This window comes from Panthera onca, chromosome B2 (genome assembly GCF_046562875.1).
Source record: "Panthera onca isolate mPanOnc1 chromosome B2, mPanOnc1 haplotype 2, whole genome shotgun sequence".
Lineage (NCBI taxonomy): Eukaryota > Metazoa > Chordata > Mammalia > Carnivora > Felidae > Panthera > Panthera onca.
Window position 1 is genome coordinate 142,360,402 of NC_138343.1, and position 26,328 is coordinate 142,386,729.

The 26,328-nt window shown below is 39.1% G+C and overlaps 1 protein-coding gene and 1 long non-coding RNA gene across 4 annotated transcripts in view; one reads left to right on the forward strand and one right to left on the reverse strand.

The window, feature by feature from the left end:
- LOC132677644 (uncharacterized) overlaps positions 1–3,761 on the forward strand; it is a 28,494-nt gene extending 24,733 nt beyond the window's left edge. For 2 of the 3 annotated variants that reach the window (XR_013555841.1, XR_013555839.1), the window contains exons 3-5: positions 2,166–2,231; positions 2,715–2,865; positions 3,659–3,761. This is a non-coding gene — a long non-coding RNA (uncharacterized LOC132677644). Of the gene's footprint in view, positions 1–2,165; positions 2,232–2,714; positions 2,866–3,304; positions 3,391–3,658 lie in introns of all 3 variants that reach the window. The other variant, XR_013555840.1, reaches the window with a different exon arrangement.
- On the reverse strand, positions 335–26,322 carry RSPH3 (radial spoke head 3). The gene is made up of 8 exons (XM_078447529.1): positions 25,710–26,322; positions 19,848–19,935; positions 8,657–8,798; positions 6,723–6,868; positions 5,496–5,699; positions 3,770–3,932; positions 1,621–1,707; positions 335–827 (listed from the first exon to the last, which is right to left on the reverse strand). The coding sequence occupies exons 1-8, from the start codon at positions 26,180–26,182 to the stop codon at positions 493–495; spliced, it is 1,638 nt and encodes a 545-aa protein (XP_078303655.1). The 5' UTR covers positions 26,183–26,322; the 3' UTR covers positions 335–492.
- Positions 26,323–26,328: the final 6 nt, after the last annotated feature.

The following is a 26,328-nucleotide window of genomic DNA, read 5'->3' on the forward strand; positions in this document are numbered from 1 at the left end:
ATTTAGTTTGACACAAATAAGGGTATATTTCTTGTCCGTGCCAGGAGGGGGCACTACAGCTTTCAGTGACACAACAGTTAGGTATTCTTCTTGCATGGAATAGGTTAAACGGTTTTCCCATAAAGAAGAAAAAGGCTTACTGGCTGACAGCACTGATATCTAACATGAAATATGATACTAAAAAAAAACCCAAAAAACTAACCCACAAAATTAGAAAAATTAAGAAAAAATATATTTGTTAGTTATATTAGCGGTAAAGTTTGTAATACACATGATTCTCATTAGAGTTACAGTATAGCTTCTAGATAGTCTACCAGTAAATAAATGAATTAAGTTTCATTTTAATTAGTTTTATTATTTCAACATATTTGATCTGTCCAATCCAGTAGACAAAAAGACATGTTGAGTAAATGCAACATAATTTCCATAACCTGAGGGGGCCTGCGCACCATTACCTGATTGCTTGCAATGCTGACTGGCCGTTGATTGGTTTCATGGCTGGAAGTCTGCCCTTGGTTGTAGCACTTCTGTCCCCGAGGTTTTCCTTATTTTTGTTTGCTCATACTCTCCTTCTTCCATTAGCTTCGTTTCTTGGGCTAACACACTCTCCATATACCTTCCATCATCTGGTGTTCTTTGCAGGGAGTCTCTTCCCAGAAGTGGCCTCTGTGGCTGTGCTGTGCTTTGTTCCTGGAGTTCATAACCCACTGGTGGTTCTGTCGTCCTCCCGGACCCCCCGAGCTCGTCCTTAGGCTTCCCGGCCGGGGGCTGGTCGTCCCTCTGCTCATACGCAGCCAGTCTCTTCTCAACCACCTCACGAATCAACACTGAAAAATTTTATGTGGAAAAATCACTGACTGTTCGGATTTGGGTAGTTATAATGCTGACTTACAGAGGACTATAAAGCACTCACCAGGCCTCATCCCTTCCCTGTACGTAACCTTTTATACGATATCGGCACATTTAACTTCTGTGCCACTTAACGAACTGAATATGAATTACATTCAATGCAAGTTTTACCAGAATATCATTTATAAAGTAATGACAGAAGATATTGATTCTGACCAAATTATACAACAACCAAAAGTATTGAGGGTAAAAATATTTGCCTTTGTTAATACAGTTGATATAATGAAACTTTAAAAACTAAAACTATGAAATTTAACATCTTTCTTCTATTCATTCTTTCTACTGGAACATTTCAGAAATGGCTTTTCTTTTATTTATTTATTTATTTTTTTAATAATTTTTTTTTCAACGTTTTTTAATTTTTTATTTTTGGGACAGAGAGAGACAGAGCATGAACGGGGGAGGGGCAGAGAGAGAGGGAGATACAGAATTGGAAACAGGCTCCAGGCTCCGAGCCATCAGCCCAGAGCCTGACGCGGGGCTCGAACTCGCGGACCGCGAGATCGTGACCTGGCTGAAGTCGGACGCTTAACCGACTGCGCCACCCAGGCGCCCCTGGCTTTTCTTTTAAAAAAAAATTTTTTTTTAAGTAATCTTTACACCCAACACAGGGCTTGAGCTTACAACCCCGAGATCAAGAGTTGCATGCTCTACTGACTGAGCCAGCCAGGAGCCTCAGAAATGACTTTTACATAAAATAAAACAACTTACTGTCAAGCACTGTTCTTCCCACCATACTGTATTCCATGGTTTTGTCAACTTCATTCATTAGCCATGGAAGGAATCCTATTTCAATATCTGTAATTAAAAAAAGTTAATTTTATTATAATGAAATTCATTATAATTTCATTATAATGATTTTTATGAATCATTATAGATAGGAAGAATCTGTGCTTTCCCCCTAATGTTGAAGGCTCATTAACACAGTTCTATTTACTTATTTATCTTAAGGTTATTTATTTTGAGAGAGAGAGAGACAGAGAGAGAGAAGACGTGAGAACAGGGGAGGGGAAGAGAGAGAGAATCCCAAGCAGGCTCTGCACTGTCAGTGTGCAGCCTGACATGGGCTCGATCTCACAAACTTCAAGATCATAACCTGAGCCAAAATCAAGAGCTGGATGCTTAACTCACTGAGCCACCCAGCACACCCCCCTCCCCACTGTTTTCTTAATACTTAAAATATCAAATAGACTTATACAGCATTAATTTTGCCACATTCTCTCTGTATGTTTTGGTCCATTTCCTTTCTATTGCAGTAAAAATAGTATTTTCAAAACTATGAAGCCTTCTTGGAGTCCAAGCCTTTGGAGCTGACTGCACAGGTACAATCTGAGGTAGACAAGGGGGCGGGTTCAGGAGTGGGGGGAGGAAGATGTGGGTCTGGGAGCAGAACTCCAATCCAAGTGCAATACAAATCTGGGACTGAACCAAGATGATAAAAAGAATGCTCCCATCTGAAGCCCCGAGCCCATGAGGAGCTGACCAAGGGTCAGAGAGTATCTGAGAACAAGGCCATCTAGAAATGGGTCAGAAACTAGGTGCTTCCATTAGTGATAAATTTGTTCAAACCGAAATGGAAATCTGATGTGTAAGCCTTTTAAAAAATATGATCCATTACAATATACATTTTAATGTTTCAAAATAGCTTTTTTGGGGAGGGGGTAGCGTCTGTTACTTTTCAATGGGGTGACAATAGAGAGTGTAATAGAATATTATATTCACTACTATAAATAATTTTTTAATCTGAGGCATGAATCTCATTTGCAAGCTTCTCAATGATCTGTGACTTTTTTTTTTTTTTTTAGCAATTCATGAGGGGAAAAAAGGTTACCAGACTCTGTGTGGCTAACAGCAGTCTAGCTAGACCCCAAGGAGGCGGCAACGAAGCACAGGAAGAGCACTGGACCTGGGGTCAGAGTCCCGGGCCTAATGGCTTCCTTGCCTGTCTGGGAGAAGGTATTTAACTTCTCTGGGCTTCAGTTTCTACTTCTGAAAAATGGGAATTGATCTGCTCCATCTACCCCCCAGGGTTACTGGTATCAATGCTATCATGTATAAAAAATACTACAGAAATGGTAAAGTACAATATAAACTAATAATATTTGTCTGTAATCTGACCCCTTATGCATGTGTACTGAATTGAATCTGTAACCAGTGAAAATTAATATTACTGAACTCTGCCCCCAAATACTATTAGCCATTTGAAATAGGACCTGTACACATTTTGTGAATTTAAATGCTCTGAACGTGAGGAAGGAGGGCAGCTCTGAGAAGCTGTTCATTTGGCCTGACTAGCTGAGAGGTGGGGCTCAGAGGGTGGACAGAGAGCTGACAGGTGCGGTTCTCTAAGCGCAGAGACAGGTCTCCTTGTTTTTATCTCCCACACCTAATACAGGCCCTGGGATGGTGTCCACACCTAAGCGAATGATGACTTTAAGGGTTTTTGAGCAGAACCGGGAGTCAGCTGAGAAAAAGTTACAAGTACGTACACACATATTTTATACACATCATGTTCCACACATATTTTGACATTTAGCTCCTAAATAATCCTCATTTCACCCATGAGGAAATTGAAGGTCATACAGCTGACCCAGGATGAAACTGGGGCCCGCACTCGAGTTTTTGACATCAGGTCCTAGTTCTTCCTACTGCCCAGTGCTGCTTCTCAGCAAAAGCCACGTCCAGGTCTTTCTAGCATACCTCTCATTAGCAATAGTACTAACTTAACACGACTCGAATTGACTTTCAGAGTTGGTTTCAAGGATAGATTCCAATTCCGAATGGAAACGGGCACGGGATTACTTGGAAGCATTCAGAGGAAGCGGACAGTAGCAGAGTGACCTGGCAACACCCCACAAACCTCTTTCAATGGGGTCGTAGAAGTAGCCGCCGTCCCGGAGGCTGTCGAACACCGAGGGGAGAAGGTCGGCCAGGTACCGCTGGGCGAACACGCGCGCCGCCACTTTCTGCGCCGTCTCGCCGTGTTTGTACACCACCTCCCACTGCTGTCGCTTCCGGCGCTCCTGCACGCACAAGACACGCCCGCACACGGTTACTCAGCCGCGCCGTCCTCCCCCAGCGCCGCGTGTGCTGAGCGCAAGAATCTGGACGCGGATTTGGATCAAAACGTGGACAGCGAGGAATCCGTTAATGGTGCATGAAGGTTTTAGAGAATTTCAAACAAGAAGTCAAACAAGGGATGGAGCTTCAGGTGAAATTCATCTGCTGATCCATTTTTAAGCAGAAGAATTTCAACACGTGCACGGTTGACCGTATGGGTGTTAGCAAAGAATAATATATAACTCTTATTAGCAACTGGTATTATAATAAACTACCAATATGAAAATTATAGTTGCTCAGATATCTTCATTTAAAGTACCTGGGCCAACGAGTTGTGTCATTTGTAATGATTCTTTGAATTCATAAAATTCTGAAAATTATAAACCTTTTTTGTTGTTGCTTTTTGTAGACCGTAGGATATCTATAGAGCTAATGAACCACCTTCTCTGCTCCCATGTGGAAGTGGGAAAATTAACGTAGTTTCTTATTAAGTCTATTTTCAGAATTTAAGTAAATATAAATTTAGACGATTTGTATTCTTCATTGTTTTCACAGTATATTTCCTAATAGTAAATAAACAAGAAGTTTCCTTTGATGAGCATTTCACTGATTATTTCAATAAAGCTAATACTGCCACTGATCATTTTACATTTGTGAACAAATGGTCTTCATTTGCATAATCTCTACCATAAGCCCTATGCCCTTTATGCAATTAATTATTCATTTTGGAGAAAAACTAAAAGTCAATTTAATTAGGTATTGAGCAGAATATCCCAACAACTAAGCTATTCTGTGCTGTGAATGAGACTCTTTGGGAAATTGTTTGAACTCTTTTAGGTATTCAGTCACTTCTGCATAATTTATACATTTGGTGTCCAACAGAGAGTGACAATTATTACCAGACCCAGAAAAAGTCTTAAAAGATGACTGAGCCTATCATTTCCTAATTGAAGGTTATTGTCATATTTTAAAAACTAGATCCTAGAACTTTTCTTATTAAAAGTTCTAAAAACTTGTAATGTAAAGCAATATTATGCAAAGAAGTTCTGGAGAATCCCTAGGGTATAGAGAAGGGTCTGGTCACTGAGAAAAAAGACCCAGAATTCTGTCTGGATCCTCTGCTTCTCCACCACACCCATCCCCAATCTAGTCCACTTTTCCCTTCTACTTTTCTGCCACTGATTATGGAAAAACCAATACATTTCCTTTGCTAGGAATCTTGATATGTAAGACTGCCTTTCAGTCAGGACATATGTGATTACGAATGAAATTAAATGTAATTACAAATGTAATTAAAATTACATTTAGAAACTTTTGGCAACTCTAGGTACATATACGTAAGCTGGTATTAAAGAATGTGCTTCTGTGTGTAAAAGTTCTGTGATCTATAGGAGATAACTGAGCAACAAACTCTTTTCTAACATATTTGCAAAGATCTCTAGCTCTATGACATACTACGTGTGATTCAGAACATGATCTGTTAAACATCCAAAGACTGTCTAAGAAAGAAAACTAGAGTTCTATACTTTTTCCTCTCTGTGTCGTTTCTCTTGCTCTGCAAGTCGCTGGACTTCAGCAAGTTCGACGTTGCGTAACTCTTCGTATGCATACTGACTGGCCCGCAGGTTAGCCAACTCTTCTTCTTCCATTACTTCCAAAAGAGACTGCTCAATGGTCTTTCCCACCAGGACTTCTAACATTGGTTTAACTTCAAGATCAAAGTCAAAGAGCTTAAACACACAAAACAAAGCAAATTTAAAATCTGAGTCATGAACCAAATGCTGAAAGAAACAACATCCAGAAAAGTAGTCATGACAGGATACTGTTTATTGAGGATCTTGTGTGTGCTATAGATGCTGTGATGGTGCTTTACTTAATGGTTTCCAACATTCAACACAGCCCCACAGGGCACACAGAATAAGCAATTCATTTACAGGCAAAAATCAGTTTGAGTCCAAATTACATAAAGACCTACAGAGCCACCAAAATGAACCCTGATACTCAATAATTTTAAGAGCAGACTCTGAAACCTGAAAGAAGTATCCTTGTATTTCTCAGTTTTTGCCCTTTTGACTCAATTTTTACTGGTTAGTTTTCACTAACACTTTGAAGAACTAAGGAACAAGAATAAAGGGCATTTTGGTGGTTCTCCATGGTTTAGAGGCAGCTATACCCTTGGATGTAGTTTGTGAAGACTTATTTTCTCAATTTCAATGGAAGTTCTTTCAAGTTCCTTCAAGTCTTAAATCTCACTCAAGTCATTATGCACATAAGCATTGCTTCTCTTCTTCCATTTCATAAACTGGCTTATTTATGCATTCTACATTGATATGAAAATGTAATTATTTTAGTTTTTTTCTAACATAGGGAGATTATCTTAATGAAAATTATATAATTTACAAGCAGCTAACAGTGGACCTCTTATACCAGTATCTTATACCAGAGAGGCTACTTTTCTTTATTTGGTACAAATTTACCTTGTATTCAGACATTAATCAAGTATGCGAACACACAAAAATCAAAGTGCAGACATTCTAAAAATATTTCTAATGATTTTTATTGCTGATCTGCAAAGAGGAGAAATAAGAATATGCTATTTCAGGATAAAACTGATACAGTTGATAAAGTACAGTTGGAAAGAAATCCAATAAGTAGAATCTTTCTGATTATGAAGTGGTTTGTAAGCTTTTAACTAAACCTAACTTAACCTGTTTATAAAGAAGATAGAGGGAAGTCCAGATAAAGTACTGTACCTCTCCTTCTAGTATTTGGGTGGCCACATCTTTGCCAGTTTTGGCAGGAATAAAGAGTGGTGTTGGTGGTCTGTCCAAAAATGCATCTGTTTGGCATTCCACATCAACTTCTATTATGCGGTCAGCAATTTCTTCAAGGTACATTTCTAAGAGAATACCATACGCATTGAGTTTGAAATTCTGGTCTCTTTTAAGCATATATGTGTATTGAAACTTTAGCTCCTTCAAAACAGAATTAAATGGATCAGAAAAGAAGTGCTCAAATGTGGGACTAAATTCACATATTGTACTAAGCATTTTTATGGAAGACCATAAAAGACCTTGGAAGACCCAAGGGCTAGTCAGGCTAGGACATTTATTGAATGTTGAGAAAGCACTGAGCTTTGTACTTGAAAACAGAACTAAAGGAGAACATGAGGCCTAGATGTTTGTAAGATGCAAAGTACAATTGGGGATGAAAAGTTAATAATCCACCTATATAACTGAGTTCTAAGATAGTAAATGTGTAAAGATTTGAAAATTCCTGGATATTTAAAAAATTATGCACCATGTCACTATGTTACTTGATGTTCCCTCTAGGCTATAGATTATAAGCAGGCTTATGAAAACAGATTTCACCTTAGGAATAATTTATGTGAGGCAAGGTCAGCGTGGTTATGATGCAAAGAACATGAGAACTGGAGTCATATGTTGAACATAGGACCTAGTCAAGTTACATCTTCTTAGAGCCTTAGTTTATCTGTAAAAGGGATCAAAATTACCATCACAAGGAGTCCTTCTAATAATAAAGAAAGGAGATACACGTAGAGGACTGGAATAGTTTCTGAGATGTAGGAAAACTCAACACAAAGTGGTTGCTCCTGTATCATTTAATATTCTGCTGGTATAAAGAAACACTAAAATTTAGCTCTTACACATTTACAACTATATTGCCTAATTACAGACATATCCTCATTCTAGACTTGGCCCCAGGGTAGGGGGAAAAGGCATGAAATAGTTCTCTTCCATTTGCCCTAACTACCCAGAAATAACTGATGAAGCCACTCATCATCTTGACAAGGTGCAAGGTGAATCCTTTTTTTTTTTTTTTTTTAATGTTTTTACTTATTTTTGAGACAGAGAGAGACAGAGCATGAGCAGGCGAGGGGCAGACAGAGAAGGAGACACAGAATCCGAAGCAGGCTCCAGGCTCTGAGCTGTCAGCACAGAGCCCAACGTGGGGCTCGAACTCAGACCACGAGATCGTGACCTGAGCCAAAGTCGGACGCTCAACCAACTGAGCCACCCAAGCGCCCCAAGGTGAATCCTTAATAGTTACATCAGTCCAAGGAAAACACCAAGTATTGTCTGATTACCAAGATTCTGACAACAACACAGCTGGGACCTCTAGGTCCAGGTAAGCCTCCCTAGCTCAGAACTGGCAGACAAGCAAGAAAGCCTGGCACTGGCCCAGCAGAGCTTGTGTGGCCCCGGGGAATATGCGCAGTGAGAGGAGATTAAAAGCAGAGAACAGAAAAGGCAGGGGCGAGAGAGTTGGAGGACTCAGATCTGGATGAGTTCACTCCTTTTAAAAGACAGACAAAGTGCCAAGATGGAACCACCCTGCTCTCTCCTCCTGTAGGTCCCAGCTGTGATTCATGTTGGGCTATAAAAAGAAAAAGGGAGAAATAATCACAGTTTGGGAAACGAGTGTGTGAAAAGGGCTAAGACAGAATTAATTTGGTCATCAAATTCTTTTCTAACCCCATCTCACACCCGATGTAATAACATAGTCTATGAGTTTGTTTAATGAATGGACTCCTACTACCATGTGATTGGAGCAGTACTGCATGGCATGACAGGTATGTAAATAATGGAAAAGCCAAATAAAAATGGACGGACTTAGAAAACTGGGCAAACCAAGGAGGCATGATGCCAATGGCATGGTCACATACCTGTCTGCACATCCACGTGCTTTCTGCCTTCCACGGGCTCGGGTGTTCGTGGTCTGAACTGTTCTTGAGCTCGTTTTTTGGCAAGAGCCCTCCTCTTAGCCTGTTGCTGTCTCTGAATCTCTATAGGATCAGGCTGCCCAGGCTGAGTGACAGAAAAGGCTTCTAAAAGTTAGAAAATCTTTCTCAAAGCACACAGAACTGCCATTGCAGAAGTGATTCCTGGATAGCATGAAAGTATCTGTCATATAATGCTTTCTGATTTAATGATTACAATTCTATTTGAACTTTGTCAGGTAATTATAGTTATCTGATGAAGCACGTAAGTAAGCATACTTCAAAGTATGACTGTTAACTGGAATAAACAGTGACAGAATCCTATCTAATAAGTTGTTTTTCCTCATTCAAGCTTTTTTACCACGAATTTCTTGGATGCTTAGTAACCTAGTGTACTATATAACTCCTCAGTAATTAAGGAACTGAAAAGCACCAGGATTTTTTTAAAAATCTGGATTTCATTTAGACAAAATTTCCTTAAAAAATATATTAGCTTACAAAGAAAACATTTTAACCCAAACAAAGCCTGTCCAAGGGCACAAAACAACAGGTGACTAAGGCATTAAAAATATAATTATTCACAGTATTCTGCAGTATTTAGAGGTCCTTGATTTCATATCTATATCTCATTTTGTGGTCATTAAATTTTTTTTTAATGTTTATTTATTTTTAAGAGAGAAACAGAGAGAAAGCATGAGTGGGGTAGGGACAGAGAGAGAGGGAGACACAGAATCCAAAACAGGCTCTGGGCTCTGAGCTGTCAGCACAGAGCCCGACGTGGGGCTCGAATTCACGAATTGAGAGATCATGACCTGAACCGAAATCGGACACTTAATTGACTGAGCCACCCAGGTGCCCCTGTGGTCATTTCTTATAGCAAACCTGTCTTATTTCAAGGTAAATATATAGAGAGGGGAAATATGAAAGTACTTTGCATGAAAAAAAAATTAATATTTAAAATTAGAATTGCAAAACATTTTAATTGAAATAACAATGTAATAACATTAAAATTTTTAAAAGGAAAATATCCCATAATCCCATTTCCCTAATACCCTGGCTATTGTCATTTAAATGCACACAGTTTTTTGCAGTTGTGATAATCATACATCTTATATGGTTTTTCCTAACTTAACAGATCATAAGCTCTCTCCATATGAGCGTTAAATAGTAGAAAGAAGAGCACTGGGCTCTGAAGCTCAGATGCCAAGTCTTCAGTTTATTAATTACTAGGATTAGTAAAGCTCAGACTAACAACCTAAGTTTTCAGATATCCTGTTTTCTCTGTACAACAGCAATACCAATAACATATATCTAAAGTTTTTGTTTGCAAGGAACAAATCAGATAATGTAACAAGCCTAACATAATGCCTGACATAGGAAAGCTTCTCTATGTAGTTACCATTTCCTTTTATTATAAAATAATTTACCCATATTTCTTTAAAAAAGGAAGAAAAAAGAATCACTTATACTTCCATTTTTCTAATATAATTACTAATACCATAGTATTATTATTGGGATCATCTAGTGAAAGCTTTTTTCCTGTGTTCATTCTACATTATTCCAAATATGCTTGAGTTATTTCCATTTCCTTACTGGAACAGAACTATTTTTTTTTTTTAATTTTTTTTTTTTTTTTTTTTTTTAACGTTTATTTATTTTTGAGACAGAGAGAGTCAGAGCATGAACGGGGGAGGGGCAGAGAGAAAGGGAGACACAGAATCGGAAGCAGGCTCCAGGCTCTGAGCCATCAGCCCAGAGCCCGACACGCGGCTCGAACTCACGGACCCGCGAGATCGTGACCTGAGCTGAAGTCGGATGCTTAACCGACTGCGCCACCCAGGCGCCCCTGGAACAGAACTATTAATGTCAGCTCTGGAAAGATTTGGGATAACATAAATGCAAGTAAGTTCATTGTAGAAATACATTAGTACATTGCCCTACTTAACTGTTTCATAATCTAGTCAAAATATTTTTTAAAAAAGAACTTTTTAAAAAGTTTTCTTTTGAAATCATTTATCAAAGATTGCAAAAATAGTAGAGTCCTTTGTACCCTTCACTCAGCTTCCTGCAATATATAATTTATATAACTTCAGCACAATATCAAAATCAGAAAATTAACCCTGGTAAAATATAAACAGATCTTATTCAGTTTTCACAAATTTCACAAGCATTGATTTGTGTTTATGTCTGTGTGTATAGTTCTATGCGGTTTTATCCCAAATACAGATTTATGTTAGCTATCACCCAATCAACAGAGGGATCTGTTTTATCACCACAAAGGAGCTCTCTTGGGTATTCCCTTATAGTTCTTAAGTCCTATATTCATTCCCATCCCCTGGCAACCACTAATCTGTTCTCCATCTTTATAGTTTTGTCTTTTCGAGAATGTTACATGTAAGGAATCATATAGTATGTAACCTTATGAAATTGGCTTTTTTCACTAGGCCAAATGTCCTTGAGATCCATTCAGGTTGTTACATATATCAATAGTTCCTTTCTTTTTTGTTACCGAGTAGTACTTAATTGCACGAAAGTGCCAGGTTTCTTTAGCCATTTACCTATTGAAAGACACTCAGGATGTGTTTTTGGGTTTTGGCTATTATGTATAAAGCTGCTATGAATGTTTGTTAATGTACAGGTTAAAAAAAGTTTATTTATTTTGAGAGACAGAGAGAGAGAGAGAGAACCAGCAGGGAAGGGGCAGAGAGAGGGGGAAACAGAGGATCTAAAGCAGGCTCTGTGCTAACAACGGAGAGCCTGACGTGGGGCTCAACCCCATGAGCCATGAGATCATGACCTGGGCTGAAGTCAGATGCTTAACCGACTGAGCCACCCAGGTGCCCCTTACAGGTTTATATGTAAATATAAGTTCCCATTTCTCTGGGATAATGTCTAAGGGAAATTGTGGATTCAAACAGTAAGTAAGACTTGTTAGTTCTTATAAGTAGCTACTAAACAATTACCTAGAGGGAACGTACCATTTGACATTTCCATCAACAATGCATGAGAGTTCCAATCGCTTCACATCCTCACTCTTGTTACTATCACTATTTAAAAGTTTCAGCTTTTCAACAGTTTTTTTTCCCCACATTTTATTTATTTTTGAGAGAGAGACAGAGAGAGACAGAGAGGGACAGAACCCAAGTGGGGGAGAGGCAGAGGGAGAGGGAGACACAGAATCCAAAGCAGGCTCCAGGCTCTGAGCTGTCAGCACAGAGCCTGACGTGGGGCTCGAACTCACAAACCGCGAGATCATGACCTGAGCCAAAGCTGGATGCTCAACCAACTGAGCCACTCAGGCACCCCTGGATGATTTTTTTTTTAACCTGAGTTTTGAGAATTCTTTAATATTCCAAATTTAAGATCTTTGCTGGATATGTGGTTTGCAAATATTTTCTTCCAGTTTGTAGCTTGTGTTTTTATCCTCTTATAAGGGTTTTCCGTATCACAAAAGTTTTCAATTTTTAAAAAAGTTTATTTATTTATTTATTTTTGAGAGAGAGAGAGAGAGAGAGAGAGAGAGAGAGAGAGAGAGAGAGCACAAGCTGGGGAGGGGCAGAGAGAAAGAGAGGGAGACACAGAATCCGAATGTGAAGCAGGATCCAGGCTCTGAGATGTCAGCACAGAGCCCGACGCAGGGTTAGAACTCACAAACTGTGAGATCATGACCTGAGCCGAAGTCGGATGCTTAACTGACTGCACCGCCAGAATGCCCCACAAATTTTTTATTTCAATTAAGTCCAATTTACCATGCTTTCTTCTCTGGATTGTATTTTGGGTATTATATCTAAGAACTCTCTGCTTAGCCCGAGATTCTGAAGTGCTTCTCCTAAAAGTTTATAGTTTTACATTTTACATTTAAATTCATGATCCATCTGAATTAATTTTTTTGTATGGTGTACTGTTTAGGTTGTGGTTCATGTAATTTTTTTGTCTACAGATGTCCAATCGCTCCCGCACTATTTGTTAAAAAGGCTATTTTTCCACTATTGAACTTCTTTATCCCTTTGTCAAAAATTAGTCAAGTGTATCTGTGCCAGTATATTTGAGTTTTCTATTCTGTGTCATTGTTCCATATAGCTATTCCTCCACTGCCCTGTGTTAATACGATTACTGATGTCATACATGATAAGTCTTAATGTTGGGTAGAGTGATTCCTACCACTTTATACTTTTTCAAATTTTAAAATAAGCTTGTCTAGCCCTACATAAATCTTGCTGAGATTGATAGAAATTGTGTTATACTTATAGATCAACTTGGGGAGAATTAACATCTTTGCTGTGGTGAATCTTCCAGTCCAGGCATATCTCTCCATTTCTTTAGATGGTCTTGATTTCTTTCATCAGCACTTTGTAACTCTTATCTTATAGATCCTGTACATGTTGTGTTAGATTTATACCTAGGTATTCCAAGTGTTTTGAAGTAATTGTAAATGGTATTGTGTTTGAAATTTTACTTTCCGTGTGTTCCTTTCTAGATTTATTATATTTCTGTATACAAAAATATGACTGATTTTTGTATGTTGACCTTGTACCTGTGATGTTACTCAGCCCACTTATTAGTTCTAGGGCTTTTTTAATAGATTCATTGAGATTTTCTATGTATGTAATAATGTCATCTGCAATTAGGGACCGTTTTACTTCTTTCTTTCTGATCTGGGTCTAGTACTGGATAGAACTTCCAGTACTATGCTGAATAAGAGTAGTGAGGGTGGACATCGTTACCTTTTTTCCCAGTCTAAAGGGGGAAAGCATTCATTCTTTCATCATTAGGTATGATAGGTAAGCTGTAGATATTTTGTGGATGCTCTTCATAAAGTTGAAAAAATTTCCCTCAATTCTTAATTTGCTATGTTTATCATCAATGAACATCGAATTCTGTTAAATGCTTGTTCTGCATCGATAAATATGATCATGGGATTTTTTTTCTTCTTTAACCTATATGATATGGTGGATTACATTGATGTACAATTGTTGGAATACCCTTGCATTTCTGGAATAAATCCTGCTTAGTCATGGCATATGATCTTTTTATATATTGCTGGATTATATTTGCTAATATTTTATTGAGAATTCTTGCATCTACATTCATGATAGCTATTGGTTTATAGTTTTGTTTTTAGTGTCTTTGTCTGCTTTGGGTATCAGAGTAATGCTGATTACCCGAAGTGTTCCTTCCTCTTTTATTTTCTGGAAGAGACTGTGTAAAATTGTGTAAATTATGTAAAATCAATGAGGATTTTTTTGGTAGAATGAGGAATGTTTGGTAGAATTTTCCAGTGAAACCATATGGGCCTGATATTTCTTTTTTGAAAGCTTTAAATTAGAAATGTAATCTCTTTTATAGTTATAAGGCAACTCAGAATATCTATTCCATTGTAGGTGAATTCTGATAGTTTGTAGTTTGGAGAATTTGTCCATTTCATTTATTTTGCTGAATTCATATGTACAGATTTGTTTGTAGTATTCCAATTTTATCCTTTTGCTCTTTTAAGAGATGCAGTGTGTGTGTGTGTGTGTGTGTGTGTGTGTGTGTGTGTGTGTGTGTCTATTTTCTATCTGTTGTTCCAACTGGGTAATTTCCATCAATTTGACTTTGAACTCACTGATTGTTCCCTATGTCAGCTCTGATGAGTCTGTCCTACGAGTTTTTTTTTTTTATGTTAAGAATTACTTTATTAAGTACATAAAATGAAACAATTTTAAGTCTACAATTAAAATAACTATGTATACATCAGTAAAACTACCACTCACATACTGATCATTTTACATATGAATGCCATGTTATTTACCACATAAAGCTTAAATATTACATACTACAGTTTTATACTTTGTTATAACTTAAATTCTGATAAAAACGTTGCTCCTACTTCAATTTTTATGACTTATGGTTTTCATTATCTTTAAATTCCTTTATCCTTTGTTTTGTACAAATGTGAACATTCAGGTTCAGAGACTGATTTTTGACCCAATTTGAATCTTTTTAACAGAGGTATTTTTTTCCGCATGCTGAGTTTCTCTTGTTTTTCATTTATTTCCGTAATTCATTTTTGTGACTGACCGGGTTTGCACGTTTCCGTTCTTTTTCAATTCTCTTATACTTTTCCAAGTGCTCTGACAGTAACCTCTTTATCTTCGAGCATAGGTCTGTAAGCTCCTGTACCATAGGATGGTCCATCTTTAAAACCTCTTTAGTTTCCACTTCTATATCCGTTTCAAGAGGCGGCATTTTCTCAATTGTAAGCGGTTTCTGCTGAACTCAGGTATTATGACGTTTTGAACAGCACTTCTTAGTAATCTGACCAAAAGTGACGATTAGAGAATGCCGTCTGTCTGAAAACCAAACGAAAGATAACTGTCCTATGACTTTTTAACTTTGGTTATTGCATAATTCAGTTCTATATTTTCCATTTGGTTCATTTGTAGATCTTCTAGTTCTTTGCTAATATTTTCTGTTTTTCATTTGTTTTAAGAATGGTCATAATTACTCACTTTTGACTGAGGCACTTTTTATGATCATTGCTTTATTTATTTTTAAAATTTTATTTTTTATTTTTTAAAATTTACATCTAAATTAGTTGGCATATAGTGCAACAATGACTTCAGGAGATTCCTTAATGCCCCTCACGCATTTAGCCCATCCCCCCTCCCACAACCCCTTCAGTAACCCTCAGTTTGTTCTCCATATTTCTGAGTCTCTTCTGTTTTGTCCCCCTCCCTGCTTTTATATTATTTTTGCTTCCCTTCCCTTATGTTCATCTGTTTTGTCTCTTAAAGTCCTCATATGAGTGAAGTCATATGATTTTTGTCTTTCTCTGACTAATTTCACTTAGCATAATACCCTCCAGTTCCATCCACGTAGTTGCAAATCGCAAGACTTCATTCTTTTTGATTGCCGAGTAATACTCCATTGGATATATATATATATATATATATATATATATATATATATATACACACACACACACACATATATATATATATATACACCACATCTTCTTTATCCATTCACCCATCAATGGACATTTGGGCTCTTTCCATACTTTAGTTATTGTTGATAGTGCTGCTATAAGCATGGGGGTGCATGTGCCCCTTCAAAACAGCACACCTGTATCCCTTGGATAAATGCCTCATAGGGCAATTGCTGGGTTGTAGGGTAGTTCTATTTTTAGTTTTTTGAGGAACCTCCATACTGTTTTCCAGAGTGGCTGCACCAGCTTGCATTCCCACCAATAATGCAAAAGAGAGCCTCTTTCTCCACATCCTCGCCAACCTCTGTTGTCGCCTGAGTTGTTAATGTTAGCCATTCTGACAGGTGTGAGGTGGTATCTCATTGTGGTTTTGATTTGTATTTCCCTGATGATAAGTGATGTTGAGCATTTTTTCATGTGTCAGTTGGCCATCTGGATGTCTTCTTTGGAGAAGTGTCTATTCATGTCTCTTGCCCATTTCTTCACTGGATTATTTGTTTTTCGGGTGTTGAGTTTGAGAAGTTCTCCATAGATTTTGGATCCTAACCCTTTATCTGATATGCCATTTGCAAATATCTTCTCCCATTCTGTCGGTTGCCTTTTAGTTTTGCTGATCGTTTCCTTCTCTGTGCAGAAGCTTTTTATTTTGATGAGGTCCCAGTAGTTCATTTTTGCTTTTGTTTCCCTTGCCTCCAGAGACGTGTTGAGTAAGAAGCTGCTGCGGCCAAGATCAAAGAGGTTTTTGCCTGCTTTCTCCTCAAGGATTTTGATGGCTTCCTGTCTTACATTGAGGTCTTTCATCCATTTTGAGTTTATTTTTGTGTATGGTGTAAGAAAGTGGTCCAGGTTCATTCTTCTGCATGTCGCTGTCCAGTTTTCCCAGCACCACTTGCTGAAGAGACTGTCTGTATCCCATTGGATATTCTTTTCCTGCTTTGTCAAAGATTAGTTGGCCAAACATTGGTGAGTCCATTTCTGGGTTCTCTATTCTGTTCCATTGATCTGAGTGTCTGTTTGTGCCAGTACCATACTGTCTTGATGGTTACAGCTTTATAGTATAGCTTGAAGTCTGGGATTGTGATGCCTCCTGCTTTGGTTTTCTTTTTCAAGATTGCTTTGGCTATTCAGGGTCTTTTCTGGTTCCATACAAATTTTAGGATTATTTGTTTTAGCTCTGTGAAGAATGCTGGTGTCATTTTGATAGGGATTGCATTGAATATGTAGATTGCTTTGGGTAGTATCGACATTTTAACAATATTCTTCCTATCCAGGAGCATGGACTCTTTTTCCATTTTTTGTGTCTTCTTCAATTTCTTTCACAAGCTTTCCATAGTTTTCAGCGTATAGATTTTCCACCTCTTTGGTTAGATTTATTCCTAGGTATTTTATGGTTGTTTTGCGCAACTGTAAATGGGATCGATTCCTTGATTTCTCTTTCTGTTGCTTCATTATTGGTGTATAGGAATGCAACCGATTTCTGTGTGTTGACTTTATATCCTGCAACTTTGCTGAATTCATTTATGATCGTTGCTTTAAAATGTTCACCAGGTAATTTCTACATCTGAGTCATCTTGGTGTTGTCATTTCTTGATTGATTTTTCTCCTTCAAGTTATGACTTCCCTGGTTCTTGGTAGGATGAGTGATTTTTTTAGTTGTATCCTGGAAATTTTGGGTATTATGACATGACACTCTGGATCTTATTTAATCTGTGTAGCAGGAAGTCACGCTTTTTTGTTTTAGCAGCAGGCATGGGTGGAGATGGAAGTTCAGCATCCTGCTAGGCCCCATGTGAAAGCAGAGGGTCAACTAGGTGCCTGGTAGGGGTGGTATTTCAGCTTCTTGCTGTTATCAACTGACACCAGTGCTGGGGTGCAGAGGAGTGGAGCTCTGACCAGCCCTGCCTTATCCCACCTGTTTTGCTTTGTTGCTGACAGGTAGGGTTGAAAATTCAGCTCCCTCATGGCTCTGCTGCTGTCACCCCAGCAAATGTAGGGCACCAACTTATACCATTTCTTACCATCTCCCTGCCCCTGGGTAGGAGTGGAAGTTCAGCTTCCTGCTCCACCCATGTTGGCACCACCTCAGTGAGGGAATCAGAGCACCAATGGGTACGGTGGTGGTGTTGCCACGCGGGGCTGGAAGATCAGTTGCCTGGCTCAGTCTCGCTGACTCCACTGGGAGGGCCAGGACAGTTTTTCTGTTGGGGTTTGGCTGGAGGAGGGGTAGTAAAAAGGTTTCTGCTCTGCTCGGTTACCCTTCCCTAGTCTTCTGGATAGATAGAAGGAGCAGGCCTGTGCCTGTTGGTGGTTCCAGGTTGCAGGCTTTTCCAGCGCTCTGAATGGGATACGCAGGCAGCAAAAAGAAGACTTAGGGAACTCACCACTATCTCGCTCAAATCCTGAGGACCCCAGCCAGTTCCCTTGCTTCTTTCTACTTCCAGAGTCTTCCTATGTTTGCTTCTTGGGCTATGTCCGGGGCTTTTTCACTTGAAAGAGGGAGAAATGGGAAGGGATTGGTGAATCCCTGCTTGTCTGGAACTGGAAGTCTCAGTATAGACTTTTTATTTTTATTTTATTTTTTAATTTTTTAATGTTTATTTATTTCTGAGACAGAGAGAGACACAGCATGAGTGCGGGAGGGGCAGAGAGAGAGGGAGACACAGAATCTGAAACAGGCTCCAGGCTCCAAGCTGTCAGCACAGAGCCCGACGTGGGGCTCAAACTCACGGACCGCGAGATCATGACCTGAGCCGAAGTTGGTCACTCAACCGACTGAGCCACCCAGGCACCCCTCAGTATAGACTTTTTAGTTAAATTGTTGAATAACTGACTAGAGAACTAAAAAAAAAAAAAAAGTATATCAAATCATCAAAATATTAATTAAAAAAAACCTAAAAAAATGGTGATTCTCTTTTTTCCTTTACTTCTAGATGTGCCAGGGTTCATTTCTACTGCCACAAGATGCCGAAACACATATCCATATTGCATATTTGAGCTGTTGTTTTCAAGTGTTGGTCCCTGAATTGGCTGTACCAGGACTGCCTAGGGAAGTTACTAATAATGCACATTCCTGTGTCCAACCCTTGAAAGTTTTAATGTAGTAGATCTCGGGTATAGATGAAACATCCATATTTTTAGTGAGTTTTCTAGGTGGTTTTGATGTATATTTCATGCTTCAAAATGTCTAATATTCCACATGTCACCATGTGGTGTTAGGCACATATATATCATACAGTGTTTACATATTAACTGAACTATATTTCATTTCTGTACCGAGAAATCATCACTCTTTTTTTTTTTTTTTAATTTTTTTTTTTTCCAACGTTTTTTATTTATTTTTGGGACAGAGAGAGACAGAGCATGAACGGGGGAGGGGCAGAGAGAGAGAGGGAGACACAGAATCGGAAACAGGCTCCAGGCTCCGAGCCATCAGCCCAGCGCCTGACGCGGGGCTCAGAGCCTGAAAATCATCACTCTTAATATCACGCCACATCCTAATCATCTCTGTATCCTAGGTACTCAGCACAGGAGTGCTAAAACTTTATAAATATTTACTGAGTGAATTAAAGAAAATAATTTTTGACTAAATAATGAAAATAGTATTACAGTATGAAATAATTTAAACAAACCTAAATATGTTACACGGATGCCTATGAACTGTTTGGTCTGCAAAAATTTAATTACAGAAATTGAAAGTAGAAGTTTACAGACTTTTAGAGCAGTGTTACAAAGTTCTGTTAACCTAATAAAATCTTGGGCTTTGTATTGTTTAATTATTATTTTTAATTGCAGTGAAGTACACATAAAATTTACGATCTTAGCCATGTTTAGGTGTAGAATTCAGTGGCATTAAGTACATTCATATTGTTGTACAACCATTACCACCATCCATCTCCAGAACTCTTTTCATATTGCAAAACTCAACTTCTGCACCCGGTAAACACTAATTCCCTATTCCCCCACTCTCCCAGCCCCTGGCAATCACCAGCAGCCTTGTATTTTGCATGTCTTTTTTTATTTTTAGATTTCATTTTTCCAGTAGTCTGTCAATATTCTATTTTACAAAAGTTTTAGTTTGCAACAAATTAGAAATCAAAACAAACAAAATGGTCCGTTAGCACAGTTAGTTTGAAAAGCTCTGTATTAGAATATTCACATTATACTTACCAGCGGTCCTGTGTGTAGAGCATAAGTATTGCCTCGGACCACCCTTCTGTCATACATTATGTTTCCATGATGCACAGGCTCTTCAGCACTGTAAAACAGCAAATACTAAATAACTACGGTAATAGAGTGTTGTCTATGCAAGTCAACTCATTTTTAATTGGATTTAGACTAAGATAAAAATGTTAAGAATACAGATTTTTGTTCTGACACACTCAATGACAAATGACTACCACTTATTGAATGCTTATGAGATGCCAGCCCCTCCACATATTTTAATTATTGCTCACAATAAGCTTCCAGATGGGAACTATGATTCTCATTTGACAGAAGAGGAAGGAGATTGAGAAAGGAATGTGCCCGAGGTTACCTAGCTAGCAAGTGGTAGAGCTGGATTTAGGCTGTAACTCTGTTGGGCTAACTGACAAATGTGAAAATGGCCAGTGGGAAAGGGGTCTGCCTTCAAGTACTGACAATAATTTGATTCAAGGGTTGAAAGGATTCACAGAATCAGGTTTAAAAAGTAAGTCAAATTTCTCATTGTTCTTTAACCTCAAAGATATATTTTCATGGGACTTCAAGCTTAATACAAAGCTGTAACCATCAAGACAGTATGGTACTGGCACAAACAGACACTCAGATCAATGGAACAGAATAGAGAACCCAGAAATGGACTCACCAATGTTTGGCCAACTAATCTTTGACAAAGCAGGAAAAGAATATCCAATGGGATACAGACAGTCTCTTCAGCAAGTGGTGCTGGGAAAACTGGACAGCGACATGCAGAAGAATGAACCTGGACCACTTTCTTACACCATACACAAAAATAAACTCAAAATGGATGAAAGACCTCAATGTAAGACAGGAAGCCATCAAAATCCTTGAGGAGAAAGCAGGCAAAAACCTCTTTGACCTTGCCCACAGCAACTTCTTACTCAACACGTCTCCGGAGGCAAGGGAAACAAAAGCAAAAGTGAACTACTGGGACCTCATCAAAATAAAAAGCTTCTGCACAGAGAAGGAAACGATCAGCAAAACTAAAAGGCAACCGACAGAATGGGAGAAGATATTTGCAAATGGCATATCAGATAAAGGGTTAGGATCCAAAATCTATGGAGAACTTCTCAAACTCAACACCCAAAAAACAAATAATCCAGTGAAGAAATGGGCAAGAGACATGAATAGACACTTCTCCAAAGAAGACATCCAGATGGCCAACTGACACATGAAAAAATGCTCAACATCACTTATCATCAGGGAAATACAAATTAAAACCACAATGAGATACCACCTGACACCTGTCAGAATGGCTAACATTAGCAATTCAGGCGACAACAGAGGTTGGCGAGGATGCGGAGAAAGAGGCTCTCTTTTGCATTATTGGTGGGAATGCAAGCTGGTGCAGCCACTCTGGAAAACAGTATGGAGGTTCCTCAAAAAACTAAAAATAGAACTACCCTACAACCCAGCAATTGCCCTACGAGGCATTTATCCAAGGGATACAGGTGTGCTGTTTTGAAGGGGCACATGCACCCCCATGCTTATAGCAGCACTATCAACAATAACTAAAGTATGGAAAGAGCCCAAATGTCCATTGATGGGTGAATGGATAAAGAAGATGTGGTATATGTATATATATATATATATATATATATATATATATATATATATATATATATATCCAATGGAGTATTACTCGGCAATCAAAAAGAATGAAGTCTTGTGATTTGCAACTACATGGATGGAACTGGAGGGTATTATGCTAAGTGAAATTAGTCAGAGAAAGACAAAAATCATATGACTTCACTCATATGAGGACTTTGAGAGACAAAACAGATGAACATAAGGGAAGGGAAGCAAAAGTCATATAAAAACAGGGAGGGGGACAAAACAGAAGAGACTCATAAATATGGAGAACAAACTGAGGGTTACTGGAGAGGTTGTGGGAGGGGGGATGGGCTAAATGGGTAAGGGGCATTAAGGAATCTACTCCTGAAATCATTATTGCACCATATGCTAACTTGGATGTAAATTAAAAAATAAATTATTAATTAAAAAAAAAAACCTATTATCTCACATAGGCAAAAAAAAAGAGATGTATTTTCAAATGATATATATTTTTAATTTTTTTTTTTAACATTTATTCATTTTTGAGAGACACAGACGGAGTGTGAGTAGGGTAGGGGCAGAGAGTAGGGTAGGGGCGAGTAAGGTAGAAGCAGGCTCCAGGCTCTGAGCTGTCAGCATAAAGCCTGATGTGGGGCTGGAACTCATGAACCATGAGATCATGACCTGAGCTGAAGTCACTTAACTGACTGCTTAACTGACTGAGCCACCCAGGTGTCCCACAAATGATATTGTTTTAAATGTTAATAAAATTTTAATCTGGGGGATCAGAATATCAATAGTGAATAGTGAAAAACATAGAATTGATGTTTTAATTCAAAGTTCTTTTAAAAAGTTTTTTTCAATGTTTATTTATTTTTGAGAGAGAGGGACAGAGCATGAGTGGGGGAGGGGCGGGGAGCAAGGGAGACACAGAATCTGAAGCAGGCTCCAGATTCTGAGCTGACAGCTCAGAGCCCAACGCGGGGCTCAAACCCACGAACTGTGAGATCATGATCTGAGCCGAAGTTGGACTCTTAACCAACTGAGCCACCGAGGTGTCCCTAATTTAAAGTTCTTTAAAATGATATCCTATGTATGGCTATGAAACAAAATATTGACCTACACAATAATAGTACTCCACCAGAAATGATTTTGAGAAGGGTAGTAAGTTGCTTTTTTATCATATATTGAAACCACTGTTGGATAACCTGACTTCATGTTACTTACAACCCAGACGTGTTACACTGTGCATTTTACTTGATCCCTGGGAAGTGTTCAGCTCAGTTGGCCACTCCTTCACAGAAGCACTCTCTTTTCTAGCCTCTGTGGCACTACCATAGTCTTCTGATTGTTTTTTCTAGGACTTCTTTAACTGCTCTTTCTCAGCCTGTGTTGGCTAGCTCCTCCTATACTGAAGGATTTCCTCAGGGCTCAGCCTTCTCTTGCCTTAGCCGACCATATCCATTCTCAAAAGACTTCACTCATAATCTTTATACCTAAAACTCCCTATTTTATTTCACCTTTAGCTCAGAACTCTCCTCTGAGCTCTAGGAATATATATCCAATTGATAATGTTCAATGACATCTCACTGAGATATCTCAAAAAGCAACCTCAAAATTGAACCAATTATCACTCTCCCACTCCAAACTGTTATTTCTTTAGTGTTCTCTGTTTCATTACATGGTACTGCTAACCACCCAATTGGCTTAATCTAGAAGCCTGGGAGTCATCCATGGTTCTTCTCTCTTCCTCACTCCCTGTATCCTAGCAGTCCTATTGATTTTCCTCCCCAAATCTTTTTCTCATCTATCCATTGCTCATTGCCACCACTGTCTTTTACGTGGACTACTGCAAAACTCTTTCAGTCTCTTAACTGTTAACATTTCTCCCTCAGTTTGTTCTATACGTTGTATCCAGTGGTCTTTTAAAATAGAATAATCTAAACATGACGCTCACTTGATTAAAACCTCCTAGTGCTAATTAATATAATAATGAGAAAACATCTTAGTTTTGTTTTTACACTATCAAAAGCCAAGAAGAAAGAAAAATCCCTACCACCTATTGCTGGTGAGGATGTATGGAAAAAGATATGTTTAAACATTCCTAAACGAAAGGCATATCATTCCATCTGTTCATGTTAAAAATATTTGTGACCTAACAATCCCATCCTGGGAATCTGCTTCATAGAAATCAAAAGGCCAGCACATGAAGTTGTTTATTGAAATCTTCCTCTTTGCGTTAAAAACTTGAAGCAAACTGAATATCTATCAATAGTGGAAAATATGTGAATATCTGAATATCTACCAATATCTATCAATAGTGGAAAATTTTAGTAACACGTTGTACATCCGTATAGGGCACATCATGCTATTGAAAATAATTGGGAGGATTTCTATAAAGAATTAACTGAGAAAAGGAAGATGTTGAGAATTGTGTATGTTATCATTGCTAAGAAGTAGACAAAACTCCTGTGTGTACTTGTATGTATATACTTATATATTTGTACACAAACGCAAATATGGAGAAAAGTCCAGAAACATTCATGTAAGGTCATTAACATGGTTTACCCTCTGGGGAGGAAGGGAAGAGCAGGTTTACAAGGGAAGAGGGTGGGGTACTAAGAATGTACCCAAGGATAAATGATAGCATTCTATTTATATAAAATTAAATATGTGTATGTATACATAAAGAAATTAGGAAAAAAAAAAGAATTAGAAGTTGTAAAAAGCAGGGAGGAAGCTAATTACAGATTAATATGTGTAGTATGATTCTATTTTGGAAATAAACCTCCTATATAAGGTACATATCCTCAAGTACAGAGGTGTAGAAGAATAATATAAAATTGTTAAGGGAAGTGGGAATAGAGGTGGGTGGGAGTTCATTTGCCTTTTTCATTCTTATTTTGTATTTTTCATTTGCTTCAACAAGCATTCATTAATTTTATAAACTGAAAATCACCACTGATAATTTTAAACTGAAAAATCAAACACATGCACATACACACTCCTTCCAATGGTTGTAATCAATGGATTGCGTCAATATAAACAAGGTCCTACAAGTTGCTTATCAACTAGCTATGAAAAAAAATCATTCCTAATGAAACACCATTTATTCTTATTTCATTGTTGGTATAATTTACTAGTAATGATTTGTAAGCAACACTTAAAGACACCAGAAAGTGTTTTTGAAAGTGTTTTTAAGTTGAAACCTTTTACAGTATAAATAATCCATCTATAAATTTAAATTTTCCATCCTGGTTTCCTTAAAGTGACAGGAATTTTTTCTTTCTTTTTTTAAAAAAAAAATTATTTTATTTTTTTAAAGTAACCTCTACACCCAACATGGGGGTCGAACCCACAATCCCGAGATCAAGAGTTGCATGCTCCATTGACTGAGCCAGCCAGGCGCCCCATGACAAGCATTTCTTATAAACAAGGTTTTTATTTGTCATAAGACAATTACAAATTTAGACTAAATGTTTGAAATAAGCATCAAGAGTTACTTAGCTAATATGTTCAGTCATTAATTCAACAATTTGTTTTGAGTGCTCCCTGTATGTCAGGCACAGTCCTTGGTGGACAAAAGACAACAAAGGTTTCAGCTTCCAGGGAGTCTGCATTCTTGGGCAGTTCTGCTGGTTCCAAAATTTGAGGCTTATAGCAGGAACTATAAGCTTTAGAAAGGGCCGTAAACGTTATTATGGATAATACATATGGATATTTGAATATTTGCAAATAAACGCATTAATGTAAAAATACAATTTGGGGTCCAGCCTGGAAGAATGACCTGATGATTCCTGGCCAAAGACTGGCGTGCAAAGAGCTTTATTTGGCTTTCGGTCTGTTTCTTCATGTGCATAATGGGAGTTACAAAACCAACTTCACAGTACTGTGGAGTAAGGAAGAAAACGTGCATGAATGCCCTTAGTGAGGTGCGGATAGTTGGCCAACGTTGTGACTCAACGTTGTGGCCAATAGTGACTCAAACGTTGTGAAACAAGGGGGTTTCATGTACATGTTATTGATCATGCCAGCAACTCATTATCACTAAAAGTTAACCAAGGGAGGCCACCCGTGCCCCTTCTTGTTTCATTCCTCCACGCCACGGGGGAGTTCTTTAGGGAAGAGATTTTATTTCGGAGGATGTGGAGTGGGGAGAGCAGCGTGGGCAGAGTCGCCAGGGCGAAGGGGCCAGAATCCCGAGGTCCCGGGATGGGGGCAGGTGGAGACCACTCAGGGGGCCGGTTGCTCACTCACAGCTGCATCAGGTGGTCCCGGTAACGGCGGCGCTGGCAGGGCAGGGCCCGAGGCCGGCTGGTGTAGGTGTAGGTGTAGGTGTAGGTGCCCATGGCCAGGGAGGTGCGGTCGGTCAGCGTGGAGGCCACGCCCGCGGCCAGGTCGCTCCGCTTCGGGTGAATACCGGCTTTCAAGCTGGTGGGCGCTAAGCGGTCTTGGGAGCCGGAGAGGTGTACGTATTGCCAAGGGCAGGGATTCCCCGACGCAAGGAGAGGCGGCAAGAAGGAAGGCGGCCGGGAAAGGAAGTTGCCAGGACAGGAGGTGGGAGCTACACTCGGCTTGCCCCACGGAACACTGAGCCAGCCTGCGTCTCCCACCGCGGTTGCCCGGCAACCCGGAGTTCCGCCCGGAGGCGGGACCTCCAGGCAGTTCCGGCCGGCGGTTTTCGCGGGAAGGCCAGTCCTCAGGAGAACTTCCGGTTCTTGCCTCCGCATGCGCGCGCGCGCGCACGCCTCCCCGGAAGGTGCGTGTGCGGTTTAGGAGCCCTCTCCCGGGCGAGTCGGGCAGGGCGGTGTTGAGGATCTTGGCAGGCACCGCGGCCGTCCTCGTCCCCAGTTTGGAGTCTGGCTTTTCGGCGCCA